At 44.9% G+C, this 19,704-nt stretch overlaps 1 protein-coding gene across 1 annotated transcript in view; it reads left to right on the top strand.

Annotated features, from left to right (window-relative positions):
- PSMC5 (proteasome 26S subunit, ATPase 5) overlaps positions 1-19,704 on the top strand; it is a 116,650-nt gene that overhangs the window by 29,638 nt on the left and 67,308 nt on the right. Inside the window, exons 2-4 of the mRNA XM_086923794.1 lie at positions 2,740-2,811; positions 15,722-15,791; positions 16,629-16,726. Coding sequence (XP_086779920.1) covers positions 2,740-2,811; positions 15,722-15,791; positions 16,629-16,726 — 240 coding nt within the window. The remainder of the gene's footprint in view (positions 1-2,739; positions 2,812-15,721; positions 15,792-16,628; positions 16,727-19,704) is intronic.

A 19,704-nucleotide genomic window follows, 5' to 3' on the forward strand; every position in this document is an offset into this window, starting at 1 on the left:
GTACACAAGTACCGAAACATGTCGACGCACACCAGAGGTTCTGTCCCTAATTAAGACAAAAAACCTCGTTTTCTTTGCACACTTTTTAATAGCACCAGCCAGGGGTACGAAATAAAGTTTTTTTCATTTTACCCACTAGCCAGGTACTTTTTAAATTTCTCATCACACCTCCCACTCACATCTAATCCCCTTTCACTTACACTCAACACACACCACACATAGTCTAATTTGTCAACGCTCCCGCGTAGTCGCAGGTCGTAGCGTGCCGCATCCCTTTAGCGGGGTGCGAAGACCCCGATGATGAAGCATGACACCAAGGGGCCTGTTGGTGTGTGAGGGGTATTTTACACAACACTGAGTGTTTCCCCCTTTTTCCTGTTTCACACTGGTAGTAGGATTCTTCTTGTTTATTTAGAAGGACAGAAGTGTAACAGATGCAGAATTTGACACTGAATCACAGTCAGCAGCAACTCCATTTCATTTACGATTTTACACACATTGTGCCAGATCCAATCCCAGCTTTAATATTAAAACAAATGGTAGCATCATTCACTTAGTAAGTATCACAGGTCTGTTTGTGAGACATAGTGATCTTTTATTAAAAAAAATACTGGTGACATATATAAACCTCTGGCCAAGCAGCAATGCTCGCATCTGAGTTAGGCACCGGAAGGCCTCTGTGCACACCGCGGCTGCTGCAGTTGTGCTTGGCCTGTGCCTCGGCGAGGGTGGTGCTGCGTCAAGAGAAAGGAGGAATCACTTACAGGCCCGGTAGAGCAGCTGTTTATTAGTGCTTTGCTTTTGTTTACATTAGGGGTTTCCGGTAATGTCCAGCGTGGGTATTGCCTTTCTAAAAGCCAAACTGGAGGAGGGGCAATATCCTGCTCTTCACAGAGATTAAAACCCATGAAGTGTGATGTCTAAATAAGGAGTAACCTTTGAACCAATGAAGGAGCAAAAAAAACGTTCGCACAACAGACAAGGTTACGAAACTACGATAAGGGAGTAATAAAAAGACAAATAGATTCACGTTTATTCCTACAATATCACTGCACGGACAAGGCAAAAGTAAACATTAAACACTACTACGTTTCAATGACACACAAGTCCAAACAATTACATGTCCACAAGCTAGCAAAGGCAGTGGGAAATAGACTCAGTTTCACGGTGTTCATGAAAAAAGACCGGGAACTCTCTGGGTTGCAGCGAAAGGCAAAATCATGAACGGTCAAAAATGGGCTTACCGTGAAAGTCGTGAACGCGGAACATTGGGAGGACTTCTTCCTCACTGCAGTCTTCGAGAGAAATGATACCTGAGATGCCATTTAAAGTCATGAGAACCCGCACGGAAGCATTGTCTGCCGCCCGCCGTCGCTTCCCTATCCACGGGCAGCGAGCTCGCCCTATGCCGCTGCCAGCACTCTAGAATGCGCGCCTCAGAACGCCTGTAATGAGCAGGGTGCTCCTGCCCACGCCGCAGCATGCCACCAGTGCTTCTCCGGTCGAGTGGGCGCTAGGTGTCTGCCGAAGCACGCCAATCCCACAATTGTTCCGACGGCGCAAGTCCAGAGTCCGATCAGGAAGGCATACCAATGCCGAGGGAGGGCGGGTCCGGCTGAGACTGCAGAGGAAGCGGCTGAGGAGGGGGCGGCGGGGGAGACAGAAGACGCAGAGCTCCATAACTCTTCAGTTCACAAATGTACACAAACCAAGCCACTTGTGCCCGCAGACTTCACATTTTCAACCGCGCGCAAGAGCTGAAAAACGCCGCATGATTACAGCCAGCCCCGATGTTTTGTAGCTTTCACTAAAATAATTGTTCAGTGCGGGCAACACGTCAGCTCTGATACAAGCGCTCGGCGTGCTCTGTAAGCCCTGTCCTTCTCGGATTGAGGGCCGTGTTTTTCGAGGAGAGAAAGAAACGAAAAAAACATGCCCCTCAATCCGAAAAGGACGGGGCTTACAGCGAGATAATGATGTCACAGAGACCTTCTCCAATGGCTGGCTGCCATTTAGGAGGCTAGCCAATGGAGAAGAGGGGCGGGTTTAAGCCTCGCTACTCTGAGACATAAGATCTCGCCAGCGAGACTGCGCATGCGCAGCCTACGCTAGCCAAGACCTAAAAAACGGCAGAAAGGTCCTGTAGAATGACTCTTCTCTTATCCCCACCATTAAGGGTGGCTCTAATGTTACTCGCCATTTGCGAGCAAAGTTTCCATCCCACTTCCTACCTGACCCCTTAACTGCCAGAAGATCTGAGATCAGTTGTTAAAGTATGGTTTCAAGGGGAACTTATTATAAATATAATTTAAAGGCTAGCTAGATAAAAACCATGTTAAAATCCCAAGGAACATTTTGTTTGTATCATGTTAGTGCTCATGGCATAGAGGCTTGATCCTTTTCAATGTACTAAAACGGAAATTGAATTAATTGAAGCCCATGAGAATGAGTGTGTTTTAGAATTTCACAGTGCTGTGTTCTAAAGGAAGCTGTTACCTCCAGGTCCATTATTTATAGACCCAAAATGCAAAGGATGAAAGCCACAAAGTAAGGAAACATGTAAAAATTATTATAAATGCATATTTTCTAAAATGTATGTTCTTCATTAGACGAGCACAATAAATCGCAAGGCCTCGTAATAAAGTATTGCATTGAGTACTAAGGCATTTCAAATGAAATGAGTTTTCTCTGTCAAATCCTCACAATTCTTTTTTTACCTATTTTTTTTTTTTTTTTTAGATGGATATGGATGAAACAAAAGGTGGAACTGGCCTCCGCCAATATTATCTATCTAAAATTGAAGATCTCCAGGTAAATCTGTTGTATGAATATTGCTACTATGTATAATAAAGTGTAATACATTTATACTTGTTTAGTATGTACGCTGAGTGACAGTTTCTACAAAGCACAAAAATGTGCTCTTCTTTTCAGATGAAAATATTTGATTTGATTGCTTCTCCATTCTGTGTAGGTCTGCTTTAGGGTGAAAAATGATTGTATTAATTAGCAGCATCTCAGCACTTTTCTTAATCCCAGTCCTAGCCGCCTTCTCATTTAGATTGTGGAAACAATTAGCTCAAATCAAAAGTCCTAAAACTACTAGCACAGGTTCATTTTCCTTGTAAATGATTCGGGTAGCCTTCTAAAGAAATGATCTTAATGTTGGTTGAATATTAAAATAAAATCAGATTTCAGCCAGATTAAATTGGGCTTTGGGCAGCCTTGTTGAAGTACTTCTTTCACTGTCCTGCTTTAAGAATCAGTATATAGTATCCACTTACTGGGCAGTGCTTCTATTGCAGTGCATGAGGTGCATTCAAAAATAGCAGCAGATATCATTGAAGAATGCTGAATTCATCTGGAATATAAGGCTTTCCGCCAATAAAAGCAATAAATCCTGTGTGATAAACATGTACTTGAATAATGGTGTCAGCAACTACATAAACACACTATTTTTTTTACATTATTTTTGTGTAGTGTCATGATTTACGAAAACGATTCTAGTTTCTTTACATACTGATTTGGTTGATAGTTAAAGTAAGCATTTCGTTTTTATGCGGCTTCTGTTGTTCGTATTGTGGAAAGGCATCTTTCAAGTATTATTTCTCTGACCCAGGCATGCCCCTGCATCATGGACGTGTTTGAAGATGGCCTCACTCAGCAAGATGGCTTGCCATACTGAAATGACAAACCATGTCTTGTAGAGTGATTTGCAAGTTTTTTAGCTACTTTTCTTTTAAAGTGTTGTGAAGGCATATGCACCCATTTGCTTCTAGGGAATTTGTTTTAATTTCAGTTGGGGAAAAATACATTGATTTAGGTTTATATGTGAGTCAAACAGTTACTAAATAGGCTTTTGTGCCAGCACATGTTCAATGTTCAATGTTCATTCCCGCTCTCCAGTGCACATCCTAACCGGTGATTGTAGCTCACTTAGTCTTCATGCTTTATGGTTTAACTCTGTTTTTATTATCACACTTCAAAACAGATTGCATTGCATAACTTCAGAATTAAGAGATTCAGTGAACATCAGCACAAGCGTGACGTATTTCAATGACTGTAAAGGAAAAACAATGACCCCCACAACATCACTCCTCAGTACCATTAACTATGCAGTGATCAATGTCTCTGCATCTGAGCGTGGATCATTCGTTAGGTATCTCCATCTCATTCATCCCGAGTTGAGCCTGTGATTCTTAATTGTCGTGAGTAGCGGGAAAATGTCAACTCTCGGAATTCATGGGAAAGCAATGCTAGGAAGGAGCGCTAAGAGGTACTTAATGTGTCCCTCGGGCTGGTGAGCGTAAGGATGAGTCTCCATCCCTAAGACACCCCACAAACTATGCAGCCAACACAGGTGTGTCGTTGTGGTAACCGACCCCCTCAGAGCCTCAGGGGCAGTGCCTAATGAGATTCCTATTTGATAACCTCTACGGGATGCTAGGGAGTAAGTTAAGGGGTTCGGAAGGCCCAGTATTGTGTATGACTAACGCCTAGGGATCTGCGTTGAAAGCTGGGTGTCTGTCGTTTCGGACTGAGTTCCAGAACGGAGTTATTTTGGGACATTTCCAGAGTATGTGGGTAAGTGTGCCCTTCGCCCCGCATTGCCGCCAGCATTCGTCGCTACGAGCCGGGTTTCCCCGGTGGAGCTGAATCGAGGTTAGGTACCAGTAGGAGGGGATTTTCACAGCTGTCTCTGTACCTACTGTATTGGAGGCAGTATGCAGCACTCTATAGTATACATCTTTCCATTCTTTCTGAGAAAGCTGGCGTCCCAATTCTGCATCCCAACGGCGTTGAGCTGGGCTTTTGTCTTCAGTCTGTATGGGTCGCAGAAAAACATATAACTCTGAGATGAGGCGTTTATCTGAGCGTTTGCTCAAGAGCCATTTCTCGTAGTGAGTCAGTGCACGCTCCACTCCACGTCTCATTGATGGGTGCAGTAGCCAGTGTCTAATCTGAAGATATCTAAAACGTTCGTCCTCGGGGATGGAGTATGCCTTCTGAAGGAGGTTAAATGGTACGGGGCCTTCCAGATCAAAGAAATGACCAGCTGTCTTGCAGACAGCCCCCCTCCACACTCGAAAGGCGGCTCCGTCCCTGGTTTGAAGGCCGGGTTGTCAACGACTGGTGTCCGAGGTGACGGAAGGGTAGTTAGCTGCCCCCTGCGCATACATCCGTCCCACACTTTTAGAAGGGAGCTCGTGACTGGAGAAATTTAAAGCCTGGGTGCTCTGTGCTGACCCTGTAGGAATGGGACTATCTCTAAGGAAGTCCCCGCTATAGCCCTGTTCATGAAGAACCAATGTTTCTCTGACTCTGAACTAGACCATTCGACTAAGTATCTAAGTTGGGCCACCTGAAAGTATTGGAGAAGGCAAGGTATTCAAAGTCCACCCTCCGCAGCCGGGAGCCATCTATGTTTCTTTACCCGTCCAAACAAAGCGTTGAAGGGCAGCCTGCATGGTCAATATTATACCTATTGGAGGAGTTAAAGTCCGAGCTTGAAAGAGAAAAAGTATTCGAGATAGAGTAGTTATCTTCAAGGCCGCGATGTACCAGCAGCGAAAGTGGGTACTGTTGCCATTGTTCCAATTCGGTGCACACCTGCCTCGCCAAATCTCTGTAGTTGAAGGCATTCATGCGCTCCAGGGTTGGACAGAGCTGGACTTCCAAATATGGAATGGACTCTGACCCCCAGCTGTCTGTATAGGATCGTTTTAAGATCTCAACTGTTACCAGGGGAACTGAGATGTTGAGGCCTGTGACTTATGAATGTTCACACGAAACCCGAAAGCCACCTCAAACTCCTCCATCTCTCTTAGGAAGTGAGGCAAGCTCTCTTGAAGTCGTCGACCATGACCATTATGTCATCTGCGTACAGGCTAATCCAGTGCTCCTCCTCTCCAAGGGGAATTCCTGTGATGCCCAGATGATCTCTCACTCGCTGTGAAAAGGGTTCTATGTATAAAGCAAAGAGGAGAGGAGACCAGACCGTGGGCATCCCTGTCTAGTACCCCGACATATGTGGACACTTTCAGAGCTATGTCCGTTCACCCTTACCAAGGCCACTGAAGTCCGAAGTGAGCCAGTATCGCTTCCAGAAAGAGCCAGTGGACCCGGTTGAACACTTTCTCAGCGTCAACTTAGAGTAGCATGCTGGACCCCTTCCTGCAGGCGTTTATTGTTATCGGGGCCTTGCCTCTCCAGCACAAACCCTGCCTGACCTGGGCCTATCAGACCCTCCACAAAGGGATTTAGACGGGCAGCCAGGATTCCCATAAATAGCTTTACGTCCGCGTTCAAAAGCGAGATGGGGCAGAAATTAGCGCAAAATCGTATATCGTTTCCAGGTTTGGGGAGGACCACTATTGCTGTTTTCTGCTTTGAGGGCAGGAGGAAAGATGAGTTCGCAATATCATTAAAAAACCAAGTGAGAATTGGAGCTAGGTCTGGACATTAGGCTTTATCGAACCCTGAGGAGAAACAGCCTGACCCGCGGATTTCAGAGTTTTCGGTCTAGAAATAGCAGAAAGACTTCTTCACTGCGAATGGGGTCATCGATGAGGCCGCTTGAGCTGCAGCAGAGGTGAGATTTCTACGCTGAGATGGTGGGAGGCTGCATGAGGGCAGGCGGCGAGAGGGCAGGCTGCAAGAGGGCAGGCTGCAAGAGGGCAAGCTGGGAGTGGCTATGAAGGAGATTTGGAAAAAAATTGGTTCAAATGAATTTCCGTTAAGAATGGGATGGTGGGAATTCTAAGCAATTGCATGCTAAAATGAAGCCTGTTTCTGGCAAAAAAATATGAGTCTCCAGTTTGAATTGGGAATTGGGGCATGCATGCCTTTTTCCTCTTTTCTAGCAGAGCCGTCCTGGATCCTTAAACCATTACAGCTTTTTTATCCAACAACAACTGCATTCTGAGATTTGTAGTTTAATGCTTATACATTGCAAGAATGGGCTGTTGGCTAAAAAGGCAGCACTAACTGAAGGGAACACATGCCATCTATTTGGTTTATAATATTTCCTTAACTTAACTACCAGGCAGAATTTGGAAGCTAAGAATTCAGCAAAATGCAGCCTTGATGAATTCAAACGCTGGGAATTAGTTAGGGCTCATACATGTCAATCTAAACTTTGTTAGCTTTGCTGTTAAAATGCTCGCTGCCCTATTGATTCTTATTGGTTTCTCATCTACTCCTTTGGGTCGTTTTCTAGCCTCCCATTTGCTGAAGGTCTCTCATCTGTCCCTCCCAATCCCTGACGGGCCTTTCATCTGCCCCTCCCAGTCCCGAACAGACCTCTTATTTGTCCTGCTGGTTCCCCCCTGTAGGACCCTCATCTCTCGCTTCGGATCTTTGCCGTCTTCCAGCTCCCTACAGGGCCACTTACCTAACATCACAAGCCAAAAGCGAGGGGACAAAATAAATTACTTATCCAGCAAATAAGATTAGAGCAAAAATGGAGGTAGATTGAAAGAGAAAAAAGAGAGAAAAAAAATATAATGAAAAATATATTTTGCCCTCTTTTCCCTCCCTCCCTTTGTCTCTTTGTTCCAACAAATCGAAAACAAGGAAAATGCAAATCCATATTATACACTGCTGAAACAAGGAAGGAACAGTGCCAAAACCCAGTAAGAACACAGCTGAAACAAGGAAGGAACAGTGCCAAAACCCAGTGAGAACACTGATGAAACAACACAGTAAGAACTCTGCTGCAACGAAGAGAAAAAATTGCTGACGCGAGGGAATACTACAGAAACACACACTCCATACCACCACCATGGGAACACTAATAAAATAAAGCAGATAAACTGGTGAAAATGGGCTCGCTACGGCTACAGAGGCTGTGCAGAAACAAAGTGGTAACACTGCATCAGGGGCGAGCGGAAAGGTGCGCTGTGTGACTTCAATGTGTATTATTGTTAACACGTACATGAAGCGTGTGTTTGAGGGTGGGACAGACACCCTGCCTGAAACTTATACTCGGGCAACTGTCGGTGAAACACAAGTGGTCATTAAATAAACATTAATTTTCTACGTGTTAAGGAACGTGTCTTATTTGCGCACCTGTTACAAAAGTAACCGTTGCTGCCTTTGCAGCTGTTTTGCGGCTCGGCTCGGCCTTCGGCTTCTAGAGCCAGGCCGGTGCCCGGGCTCGGCTCAGGCTGGCTCGCCCATGAGTGCTCTGACTCACCCACCCCGGGTGCAAGCAATGCCTGGGGCCAGTGTGTCACGGTGGGTGAGGGGTGGCAAGAGGTGCCCTGCACAGCCTACCTCATGTAACCTCACTCACTCGGGCAGTCAGTCACCCCTCACTCGCCCAAGCTGTGCCGGCCCCAGCCCTTCCCTCTGCTCCCCGGGGAGGCCCGCCTGCTCTGCCCCTCTCAGCCCGGCGGATTCCCAGGAATCCGGGCTATGTTTTCGGTCCGGATTCCACGAGGGGTCCCCTGGGCCGGGCCAACCTTGGCCGCTCCGTTCCCACTGAGTCACCGCTGCTGGGGGCCCGGGGGCGGGGTCACCAACTCTCCCCCCTACCCCGGACATTCCAGTGGGGCCATCAATAACTGCCTCATCATGAGCTGCAACACCCCAGACACAGCTGCAAAGCTTCCAGTTCCAGTGAGTCCTCTCCCGGGGGTTCTCTTAGAATTCTGGGATTTGTAGTCCTGGTTTTACACTGGTTAAATAAAACCACAAGTCCCCAAATTCGAGCTTCTAGCGAGCTTTCTTTGCACGACATCCTCTCTAGTGACTTGACTGGCCTGCCACACTTCTGGACAGGCGACAGTGCCTGTGACAAAGCCAGTAGGGCTGGGACAGAGTTAGTCACGGATCCGGACGTGTTCCCAGCACACACGGGTCTCCTCGTGGTAAGGCGCAGCCACCCTTGGAAGGCCTCACACTGCTATTGCCAGCTGGCGTTTGTTTTTTTTGTTGTTTTTTTTTGTTTTTTTTGCGTTTCTGTAGCGCACACTTTGACACTTGCACGGCTTCCCGGCGCTTTCAGTTGTTCTGGCACACATAGGCCGTGAGCATGTGTGGTACTTGTGTAACTAAAGCTGGCAAAGACGAGCTGCACAACAGTGGAGGGGGGGAAGGGCGCAGGTAAGATGAAGAGAGGGAGGAGGGGAATTTGACAGGTAGAGGCGAGTAGCGCCACGATGTTCAGCCTTCAAGCCTGAAGCGCTTCCCATTCCCTCCACCCTCTTATCGGTACCAGACGGCGCCCTGAGGCTGCTTGCATCACGTCACGCCTTATAAAGCCACTAGCCATGGGTTCAAGGGAGAACCAGATTCGGGGGCGTTCCCGAGGACAGGCTTTCGGCTGACATAGCCAAAAGCCAAAAAAATCTCGGGAACGCCCCCGAATCTGGTCCGGCATTGACGGTCAGGCCCGTCTTCCAATGGCTAGCCTTCATTTATGGAGCTAGCCAATAGAAGACGGGCGGATTCCAAGCCCCATATGCTATTCTCATTAGGTTTTTTCTAGCACATGCGTACTTCGTACGCATTGGCTAGTCAAAACCTAAAAAGGAGTACTGCTCCGAGGAAATGTTACTCCTCAAAACCCCCTAACAAGGTTAGGAAAGTCGCAAAAAAACCCTTACCTACCCAAAAGGAGAATAGTGGGGTTAGCGAAAGTGGTGACCTATCAAATGAGGGGGGAAATGTGGACTTGGCAAGCTTAAACCCTTCTTCTAATGACTCCCAGGGGAAGGGGTTGGCTGTGAATGCCCTTTCGACAGATCTACTGATACCCGAGTTGGAAAAGCTATTAAGGTCGCTTTTGACACCCATAGAGGTTCAAGTTAACAAGCTAGTTAACCGTTTGGATCATTTTGAGCAGGCCACCGTAGACAATTTTTTCCACATAAAGTCATTAATCAAATCTTAACCTAGATTAATTGAGACTAGCAAGGTTCAGGAAACCACGGGAAAGACAAAAAACCTGCCTATTCTAGAATCAAAACCCCCGTCGGGTAGAACTACAAACGTGTCTCAGAAAAAGGGACCAAGTCAATCGCCCAACCCTGTAGTGCTAGCCTGTACGGGTACTAGTACAGGAGAAAAAGTAACTAAGGTCCCAGACCCGGTGCCAAAGGGCAATAATAAAGAGTGCCCGCAAAGTAGTAACACTGTTCCAAATAACCCCCAGCCCCCACCAAGCATTCTTAAACCCCACCCTAATGTTGGAGCGGGGGGTATCAACGGTTCCAGGCCAAGCAATGCTGTACCCACTAACTCCCAGCGAACATCAAATATCCCTATACCCTGTCCCAATGTCCCAGCAACCAGACATTCACCAACTTATCCAGCGAAGCAACCTCAAAGGACACCTCCTGTGAATCTTACCCCGGACTCCCATCCCTACGTCGCGGTCCTCACCAATGTACCACCTCTTTTGGTTGGACAAAGAGAAACCTTCCAGATGCTCAAAAATAAAGTAATGCACTGGTTAAGGGTAAATAGACCATTACCGGGGGAAGTGGATGGGTTGATAATAGGGGTAAGGAGGATTGACTGGATTGGCTACACTCTTAAAAATCGGGGGGGGGGGGACTGTATTGTTATTAATTTTCAAGACCCCAGGGTGGCTGGTTGGATAACGAGGCAGGGTTGGGGTACAAGTAGTGGTGCAATTGGCATTTTGGACCTCACCTTTTTTTACCCAAGGCAAATATGTGCCAAAGTAGGAGGGCCTAGGAACCCAAACAGCTCTAACAACCCCCGATGGTAAGGGTTGCTCCACCATCCATTACCCCATTGCAATGGCAAACCCACAGTAATGGTTTAAACTACAACTAACTGGAAGGCATGCAATGTTTGAATAGGGGTTGTTGACCAAAGTTTGACTACTGGAACAATAGGAGAGGTACATCTTGTTGGAAGTCTTGTTGGAACCCTGATGTCCCTGCATTGAATACTGATGTTGTGTCAAATGAAACAAATGATGGTGAAAGGACTGTATTTGAGGAGGAAGCTGTCAGGGGTTTAATGCAAAACTTGGGGAGTGGGGAAACATTTGTTTTAAGCACTACTGTTTCTCAAGGAGTTGAACAAAACACCACGGGTAACGACCAAAACTGGGTAGAGCAGGGTGGTAGTCCAATGAACTCCCCTAGACTGCCCATTACAAGAACAGTATGCAGGGATGGATCTGCTCCAGGGAGTTTTATATCTTGGAATATTGCAGGATTGGGGAGTAAGCTGATGTCGCAATCATGGATTGATTTTATTAATGGGTTTGAATTATGCCTTCTACAGGAAACATGGGCTTGTGATCCTATTTATCTCCCAGGTTATTTAAATGTTTCGATTCCAGCAAGTAGAGGTGTCAGGGGTAGACCTATGGGAGGCCTCACAGTCTGGATTAGGCAGAACTTTGATACCACTGTGAAAATGTGGGATCTGGGTTGTAGAGACATTTTAATGTTGCGAATTTCATCAGCAAAGGGGGTGTGATAGATCTGTATAATGTCTATGCCAGAGGCTCCAATACTGGGAGTTCCCCCACTTTAGAGGCCTTATCTAATTCTCTGCAAACCAAGTCCCTTGGAAATCGAATAATAATAGCTGAGGACCTAAATAGGACCTTCGAACCCTTAGATAGTACTGAAGATCCATTGGGGCAGGAGGAGGACAATCTATGGGGAGTCCCTCACCTAAATCTAGCTCCTGTTAAACGCTGGACAAAGGATATACTTCTCCTAAATACTATGTGCTTGGAACATGGTATGAGAGCCCTCAATGGAAGAACAAAGGGAGGCAAGGAGGGTGTGTGTACATATGATAATGGTCACAACAGAAGTAGGATAGACTACGTTATATGTAGTCTTAACCTCTGGCAGGGGGTCTGTGACATGGAAATCAAGGGCAGGATAGAAAGTGATCACAACCCCCTTTGTGTGACCCATACCTGGTGGAAGTTAACACAGCCCAATCTCCAAGCAAGTGATGGGTTGCTCCCAGACATGGCAAATGATATGCGCAGACTTAAATGGCCATGTGTGTTGGCGAATGCAGCATCTATGGACTCTATCGCTTCCGAGGTGGATAACGCAATTGTCTCCATGGAACTAGCAAGCGCTACAGTCCCAGGATCTAGTACAATTACTGATATTCATAACAATCTCTTCTCCCTTTTAAAACCCCATTTTGTGAGAGCATGTAAGGGAAATCGTACAGTACCCACCAAACCAGCTAGGTGGTTCAATCGAGAGTGTAGGGCAACCAGATTAACCTTGGGAAATGCTATTAGAAATGGGGACAGGGCAGTAATTATAGCAGCAAGGAAGCAATACAACACAAGCATTTCCATGGCAAAGAAAACATGGGATGAGAAGTATTGGGATGAACTAAAAGAGGCCTCTAGAGCCAAGGATTCCAGGCTTTTCTGGAAGATAGTGAAGCGGTGCCCCAAACAAATAATGTCGCAGAGTCCGCTTGGGTGAACTATTTCAGGCCCCAATATGCAGAGACAAAGGAGATGGTGGGAGGGGATGCAATTTTAGCTGTATTTCCCAAAGACAATTTGTTTTCCGCCAAAGAAGTTGAACTTGCAATAAGTTCCACACAAGGGGGTAGGGCCCCCGGTTTAGATGGGATACCCTCGGATGTTTTTAAAAATGACATAAACAGGTGGGTTAGGTATGTGTTTCTATTGGGGAATGCCATCGCAAAAGGTGCGCTAGTCCCAGACCAATGGAAGGGAGCTATTATTATACCGATCCATAAAAAAGGAGACCGATCCCTTCCGGTTAATTATAGGCCAATAAGTTTGATTGCCACTATCCAAAAAGTAATTGGGAAGATGGTGTTAAACAAACTTATGGAATGGGTGGACGAAAATGACTCCCTTTCCCCCTTCCAGGCAGGCTTCCGGAGGGCCACTAGCACCATTGACCAGGTGTTTCGTTTTACTATGCTGCGGTGGGGGACTGTACTTCTTGGCAAGGGCAGCCTGTATGTCGCTTTTGTCGACTTGCGGGCTGCCTTTGATTTAGTTCCAAGAGGTAAGCTCTGGACAGTTTTAAATAGGATAGGCATTCCAACGGAATTGCTCACTCTAATCATGAGGTTGCACGAGAGCAATTTTGCTAAAGTCCAGTGGGGATTGAATGGCCAAACCTCCATCGACTTTCCAGTGGAAAGAGGGTTTCGCCAAGGCTGTCCACCCTTGCTTTTTACATTATATATTAATAGGATAGTTGGCAGGATGCTGGACGCTAGTGTGGATGCACCTTCGTTAGCGGGCATCAGGGTTCCAATCCTGATGTTCGCCGACGATACGTTAATAATGTCTAAGACCCCGGCTGGGCTACAGCGTGCCTTGAATATCTTTGATGAGTTCTGTCTGGAGCATGGCCTTGAAGTAAACATAGGTAAGACTAAGTTGATGGCTTTTTCCCGAGGATGTAAACCTCGCCCTAGGATATACATGAATAACATCGGGCTGGAGGTAGTAAGGGAGTTTACCTACCTGGGGGTACAAATAGCAGATAACCACGGCTGGTCCCACCACATAGAAAAAGCTGTTTTGAAACATCAGCAAATTTCGGGGGCACTACGGGTGGAGCACAAAAGATCAAAAACAAAGCCCATAAATCCTGTTCTTGCTGTTTATGATGCAAGGGCAATAGGGTCGGCCCTATATGGGGCCGAGCTGTGGGGTTTTGATAAGTTTACTTCCCTACAGATAGCAGAGAACAGGTTCCTTAGGGGAATTACGGGACTCCCCCAGAGCACCCCACTAATCCCTCCTAGTCTTGACCTGGGGAGAAGATCTGTCAGCGATCGAGCTAGATTGCGTCCTATTTTATATTGGAGACGACTTTGGTCCACTCCCGAGATTAAGCACTACGCAGATGGGTTTCTGGCAATAATTAAAATGGACACCTTCCATAAAATACCATGGTTGAAAAACTTAAGGGTAATGTTAGGTGAACTGGGTCTTTCCAACCTCTATGATAATCCCGCAGGGGAAGTTTTCCCAAGCAAAAACACACTTAAAACTCAATACTGGGAGTGGATAGATGGTAGGCTTTGGAGGGGGGTAAAATCTGATTCGATGGGTGGTCGTTTCTTGGAAAGCAAAATGTGTCCCGTATTAGAACAGTATTGGGACAGCATAACTGTCCCTATGGACAGGAAGTTGTTTTTCCAGCTAAGATCTCGCTCCCTCCCCCTGAGACATTTAACAGGCAGGTGGAAGAGTCTGAATACCCTGTGCTGCCCAGCATGTGGCGCAATTAATGAAAGTGTGGGTCACTTCCTATTTGCTTGTAACGCCTATGCCACTCCAAGAAGGGTATGGTTAGGTTAGCCCCAGTTTGTAAGAACCTTGGGACATCCAGTGCTGTTGAGGCTCAGAGAATTATCTGTACCACCACGGAGGAGCCTATTGTCATGGGAATAGCTAAGTATTTGGGGTGGGCCTGGTCCATTAGGCGGAGAGCTCTCTTCAAATGTGTTTTGATTATTGTTTTAAATCTGTGCTAATTTTTATTTTGATCAAACTTGCACAACTGTTTTATAAATATGTATCTGACTAAATGTTTTATTATCAATTGTGAAGTTTTAAAATATATGTTGTGCTTTTATGAGTATGCAACTCGAATAAAGCTTTCCTACCTACTATCAGTAAAGAATGTTTTTCACTTTTGCCTTTGTCAAAGTTAAATTTTAAATTAGCTGGAAGAGGTTCCTTTTCTCTCTACCCCTTTGGCATAGACATGCAGATACCCAAACAATAGCAGCTATAGAAATAACGAACTGGGTTTGCTTCCCTGGACAAAATAGAAGCCTTTATACAAAGAAGACCTACCGGTAAACTAGCTCCTTGTCGATCTCAGTTGTGGTGCCTATGCTTTTATGAGCGACATACCTTGCAAAACACTAGAACTAGTGATTTAGGGAGAAATATCTGTTCATCAATTAAGTCATAAAAATGCCACGTTTTCTTTATTGCGGTCTAGTGTTGTTATTAAACCATCCACATGGGGTCACCAAAACTCCATATTTCATCAATGAAAATAATAGCTTTTCACCGATGTCTTATTACCTGTATCTATTTTGTTTAATTCTGACAATTCTTGCTTAGGTAGTATACTCTTAATATACTGCTGTTAAGGGAAAGTAATTTAACTCTGTAATGGTGTGTTTTCCAAGATCCAAACTGGTAATTGTTAGAATTTAACTTAAGAACTTGCTTTGTTAAACAACGTTTTATTTAACGTATGAGTGCCATCTACACCCTACTCAGTTGTGGCACTGCAAAATAAAATAAACACGGTAAAGGGCTACAACGGTTAAAATTAAACAGACCTAAACTAGGAATAGATACTGTGTGTACATTAAACGCAACCCAATACTGAATAAATGAATGAGTGGATTTATAAAGCGCACAGCTAATCCGAGGAGTGTCTTGGCGCTGCAGACTCAGTTGCAAGATATATTAGCAGACTAAAGTCAGAGTTTAAATACATTATCTAGAAAATCCAATTAAACTAATATATTCAGAGTTTTTTTCTCCAGAAATGATCAAGGAATCTTTCTGTCCCAATGTCAATAATTATGGAAGTGAGTTCCACAAAATCATAGTTAAACCTATACACCGTTGTTTCATAGATTAGACTGTTCATCTTAATTTGCTGTTAAGATGTCGAGATTCTGGTTCTGAATTCTGTTAATGATAATTTTCTGATGCCTTACCTCCTAACAGCTGGTTGTCAATGATAAGAGTCAAAATCTTCGCCGGTTACAAGCGCAACGAAATGAACTTAATGCCAAAGGTACAATGATATTTCATTTTTTCCCCAAAAAATCTCGGGCCATATGCATCAAAGGCGTTTTACCTATTCTGTCTCTATGGGAAAATGTTTTCGTACATGTGGGCCATCGTTTTGAAAGTTTTGAGTTAAAACACATGCATGTAGTTTACCTCTGTTGTCTGGCCTAATATCCTTTACTGTGCAAGGCCCAAAAGGTTTAAGAGCCTTTTAGTTTAGGTAACACTTAAAAAAAGAAAAGCACTAATATCAAGTATTTGAAACGCTTGGGTTCACCTTGACCTTGAAACGGTTGTTTATACATTTTGTGGTTATTTTAAGACTCTTAACAGTTTTGGGTTATACCGTTGAATTAGGTGTTCGGTGCTCATGGTATTGCTTGGCTATAACCAATTTCATTTTTAATTTCCATCCAAAATTAACTTCATACCATGACTATTGATTGACCTGGCTGGAAAGACGTAATTAGAGCAAAAAGTGTGCACTGCCAAACAAATGTCCTATTCCTTTGATTCACTAGTGGTTCAAACCTAAAACCTGGCCACCCCATACCACCTGTTATCGTTTCTGGCAAGCTATACTCTTGCCATAATCTCGCATGTTACCTGACCTCCATCCTAACCTGACCTCCATTCTTAATGTAGGTTCCTACTCTCCCTAGGTAGTCTTGCACTTTGGAAGTACTTCTCCAAGAAGACTTTAATTTTGACTTTTTTCCTGGATCTTGCAATGCAGCTATTAGTCGTAATTAAATCTTCAACAAATTCATTACCTGCAAAGCTTTTAACCATTCAGAGTGGTGCCTATGGTCTTAGCATTGTTGTGCGTTTTCTCATTTAGTGCGCCTGTTGCGAGAGGAGCTTCAACTTCTTCAGGAACAGGGATCCTATGTTGGTGAAGTGGTGCGAGCCATGGACAAGAAGAAAGTTCTGGTGAAGGTATGTAGGGGTGAAGGCACTCGCATGTATTTGATTGGACACTAAAGTGTGGCCTGTGGTTTGTAAATCTCGAGTACAGACAACTTTATCAGTCTATTGTTGAAGACCTATTGTCTCCAATATGCATTGAGCTGGCGCTTTGCTCTTCCCAGCTTTTTTTTTAGTAGCTTTAGTCTCTATTACTTGTTTCTCTCGCTTCTGGAGCATGTCTTTAACACGTATTTGATCAAATGACTTGTGGCCTTCCGCATCTAAGATTCAGTTTACTACTGTTTTGCTTTTGGCACCCCATGAGAGTGTATGTGTTTTCTTGCATTCTGAATTCTCTGTAACCTGCTTCCGCCTTCTCACACCTACTGCTACTATACCCATTCTCCTTGTTGTTCTTCCACCCGCAGCTCATCTGTCCCTTGCTTCACCTCAAAGCTCAGCATTTTTTTTAATTTAAGAAACCCTTCCTCCCCTTTTTGTTCTCAATGGCCATCTCGTCCTGCATTTTTTTTATTTACATTTTTTATTACTAGTTTAGTTCGTCCAAGCAGGTGCAATTTGCTAGTGGGCTACTTATTTGTCAAAACGTACTTTTGCATTCCTATTCTATCTCCGATCCAAGGGTGTCAATCATGTTGAAGTAGTAAACTAAAAGAAAGAAATTGCTGCCCTGTCAGACCTATGCACGGTGACTCCTACATACAACATCACATGGATTTAGCAGTAGCGTCATGATGGATATAGGCATTCTTGATTATGTACGCCCATGTGTACATCATCACACTTAAATAAAAAAAAATGTTGATGTCTGCAATGGAAGTATTCCTATTCTTTTGTCTTTTTGCTGATTCTAAACCGAAAAATGTCCAATTGCTTTGCATTGGCAAAAGGAAAGCTCAGTTAGTGTTTTCAATGCTTGTTGTTAATGTCACAGTAGCAACTCCAGCTTGAAAGTTTGGTTAAAGAGAGCGTTGCAAGCCTATTTTTTTTTTAACTATACCTTTCTCATTTTGATTTTTAGTAGTAAAGACCATCCGCAAAAGATTTCAGTCCTTTTATTTAATTTTGAAGAGCCTATGTGTCATCAGGTATCAACCAATGGTACTGTAAGCATTGCTGTATGCAACTTACTGCTGCTTGATGTACTGTTGCTCATGTACTGCTGCGACGAACAATATGATTGGCTAAACATTGCTGTGTTTTTTTTATGGTGACTAAAATACTATGTTGATCCTTGGTATGTATCGTGGCGGAATATCAGACTGCTGTTTTTCACATTATTTGGGATTCACTCAGCAAAGTACCTACTATTTTTGTATTGCTCATTAAGCATTTGCTCATCAACCTCCTCCTTTGACACCCCCCCCCCCTCGTAATTTTGCTGCCACTGTCAGATAGGCAGCGTTTATGTTTTTAGACATCAAACATTTGCTGTGCCAATTCAGGCACAGAAAGGGCATGCTACTGTTGGCTGGCCCGACTGGTTAGCGGGGCAAACCCTAGCATTAAAAAGTGCTAGTTCAGCACCTTCTGTGCAGTGACCTTTGTACCAATTATTTCTAGCACTCCTCTGACCAAAGACCGTTGTTGGGTTCAAAGATCTGGCCAGACGGTCTCGATCTGACATAATCCATTGTGCCAGCCACAGCTCTCCACTGGACGGACCACAGCTGCGTTCACTTCAACTACAATGTTTATGTTTATGTTTGTGATATTTATAAAGCGCGTACAATTACCCTTGGGCGTCTCGGCGCTAAGATGCATTGTAATCTCGGCAGTACAGGGATGTGGATTACTGATTAAATAACCACGTTTTCAGTTTTTTTCTGAACTGAATAAGAGAGGGACAGACTTTCAGGTGATTCGGGAGGATGTTCCAGAGTCTAGGAGCCGCGATTGAGAAGCGGCGGTCACCCCATGAAACTGTTCGACTACGTTGAACCACTAGTTGGTTGAGCGAGGTGGATCGGAGGGTTCTCGATGGATTGTAGGGAATCAGTTGGTGTTTAAGAAAAGAAGGTCCTTGATCCTGTAGTGTTTTATACACTATGCATAAAACTTTGAATTTTACCCTGTTGTGGACGGATAACCAGTGGTAATTTTTCAAAGTATCTGAGATAGGTGCAAATTTGGTTTTTTTTGATAGTACGCGAGCAGCAGCATTTTGCACGGTCTGTAGTTTTTTGATGACTCTACTCTGAGCATTGAGCAGCAGACCGTTGCAGTAATCCAATGATGACAAAACTAAAGTAGTGACTAATGTTTTGGCTGCTGAGTCTGGAAGAAACGGTATAATTTTCCTTACCGTTCTCAACTTGTAGTGTAGGTTGGCTGCCACCTTGTTTGCATGGGCCATGAAGTTGAGTTGGTCATCAAAAGTAACGCCTAGGTTTCTAACTTTGACCGTGGGGGATGGAGGTGTGCCCAAGGCTGATGGCCACCATGCATCTGACCATGCTGGTGAGAGATTACCGAAGATGACCACCTCCGTTTTATCGGAATTGAGCTTTAGGCAATTCCTTGCCATCCACTCACCGATGGTGATCATCCCCTTCTGGAATCCCTCTGCCACCTTCTGTCCATCGCCCTTAATTGCCAGCACCAGCTGAGTGTCGTCAGCATATGAGGTCAGGCTCATCCCATGCTCTTTGATGACACTAGCAAGGTCCGACACGTAAATGTTAAACAGTGTCGGACTAAGGGATGAGCCTTGGGGGACCCCACACGGTAGCGACAGAGCAGCCGACTGGTAGGGGCCCAGTGTAACCGCCTGGGTTCTGTTGGCCAGAAAGGATGCAAGTAAATCCCTCGCAGTGAGCTGAATGCCCATCCTCTCGACACGGTCGACCAAGATCTTATGGTCAACCGTGTCGAAAGCTGCTGAGAGATCCAAGAGGACCAATAGAGCAGTTCCTCCTTGATCGCGGATGATTCTTATGTCATCAGCCGCTTTGATGAGAGCTGTCTCTGTGCCATGATTTTTGCGG

The sequence above is a fragment of the Lissotriton vulgaris genome, chromosome 5 (assembly GCF_964263255.1).
Source record: "Lissotriton vulgaris chromosome 5, aLisVul1.2, whole genome shotgun sequence".
Classification (NCBI taxonomy): Eukaryota; Metazoa; Chordata; class Amphibia; order Caudata; family Salamandridae; genus Lissotriton; species Lissotriton vulgaris.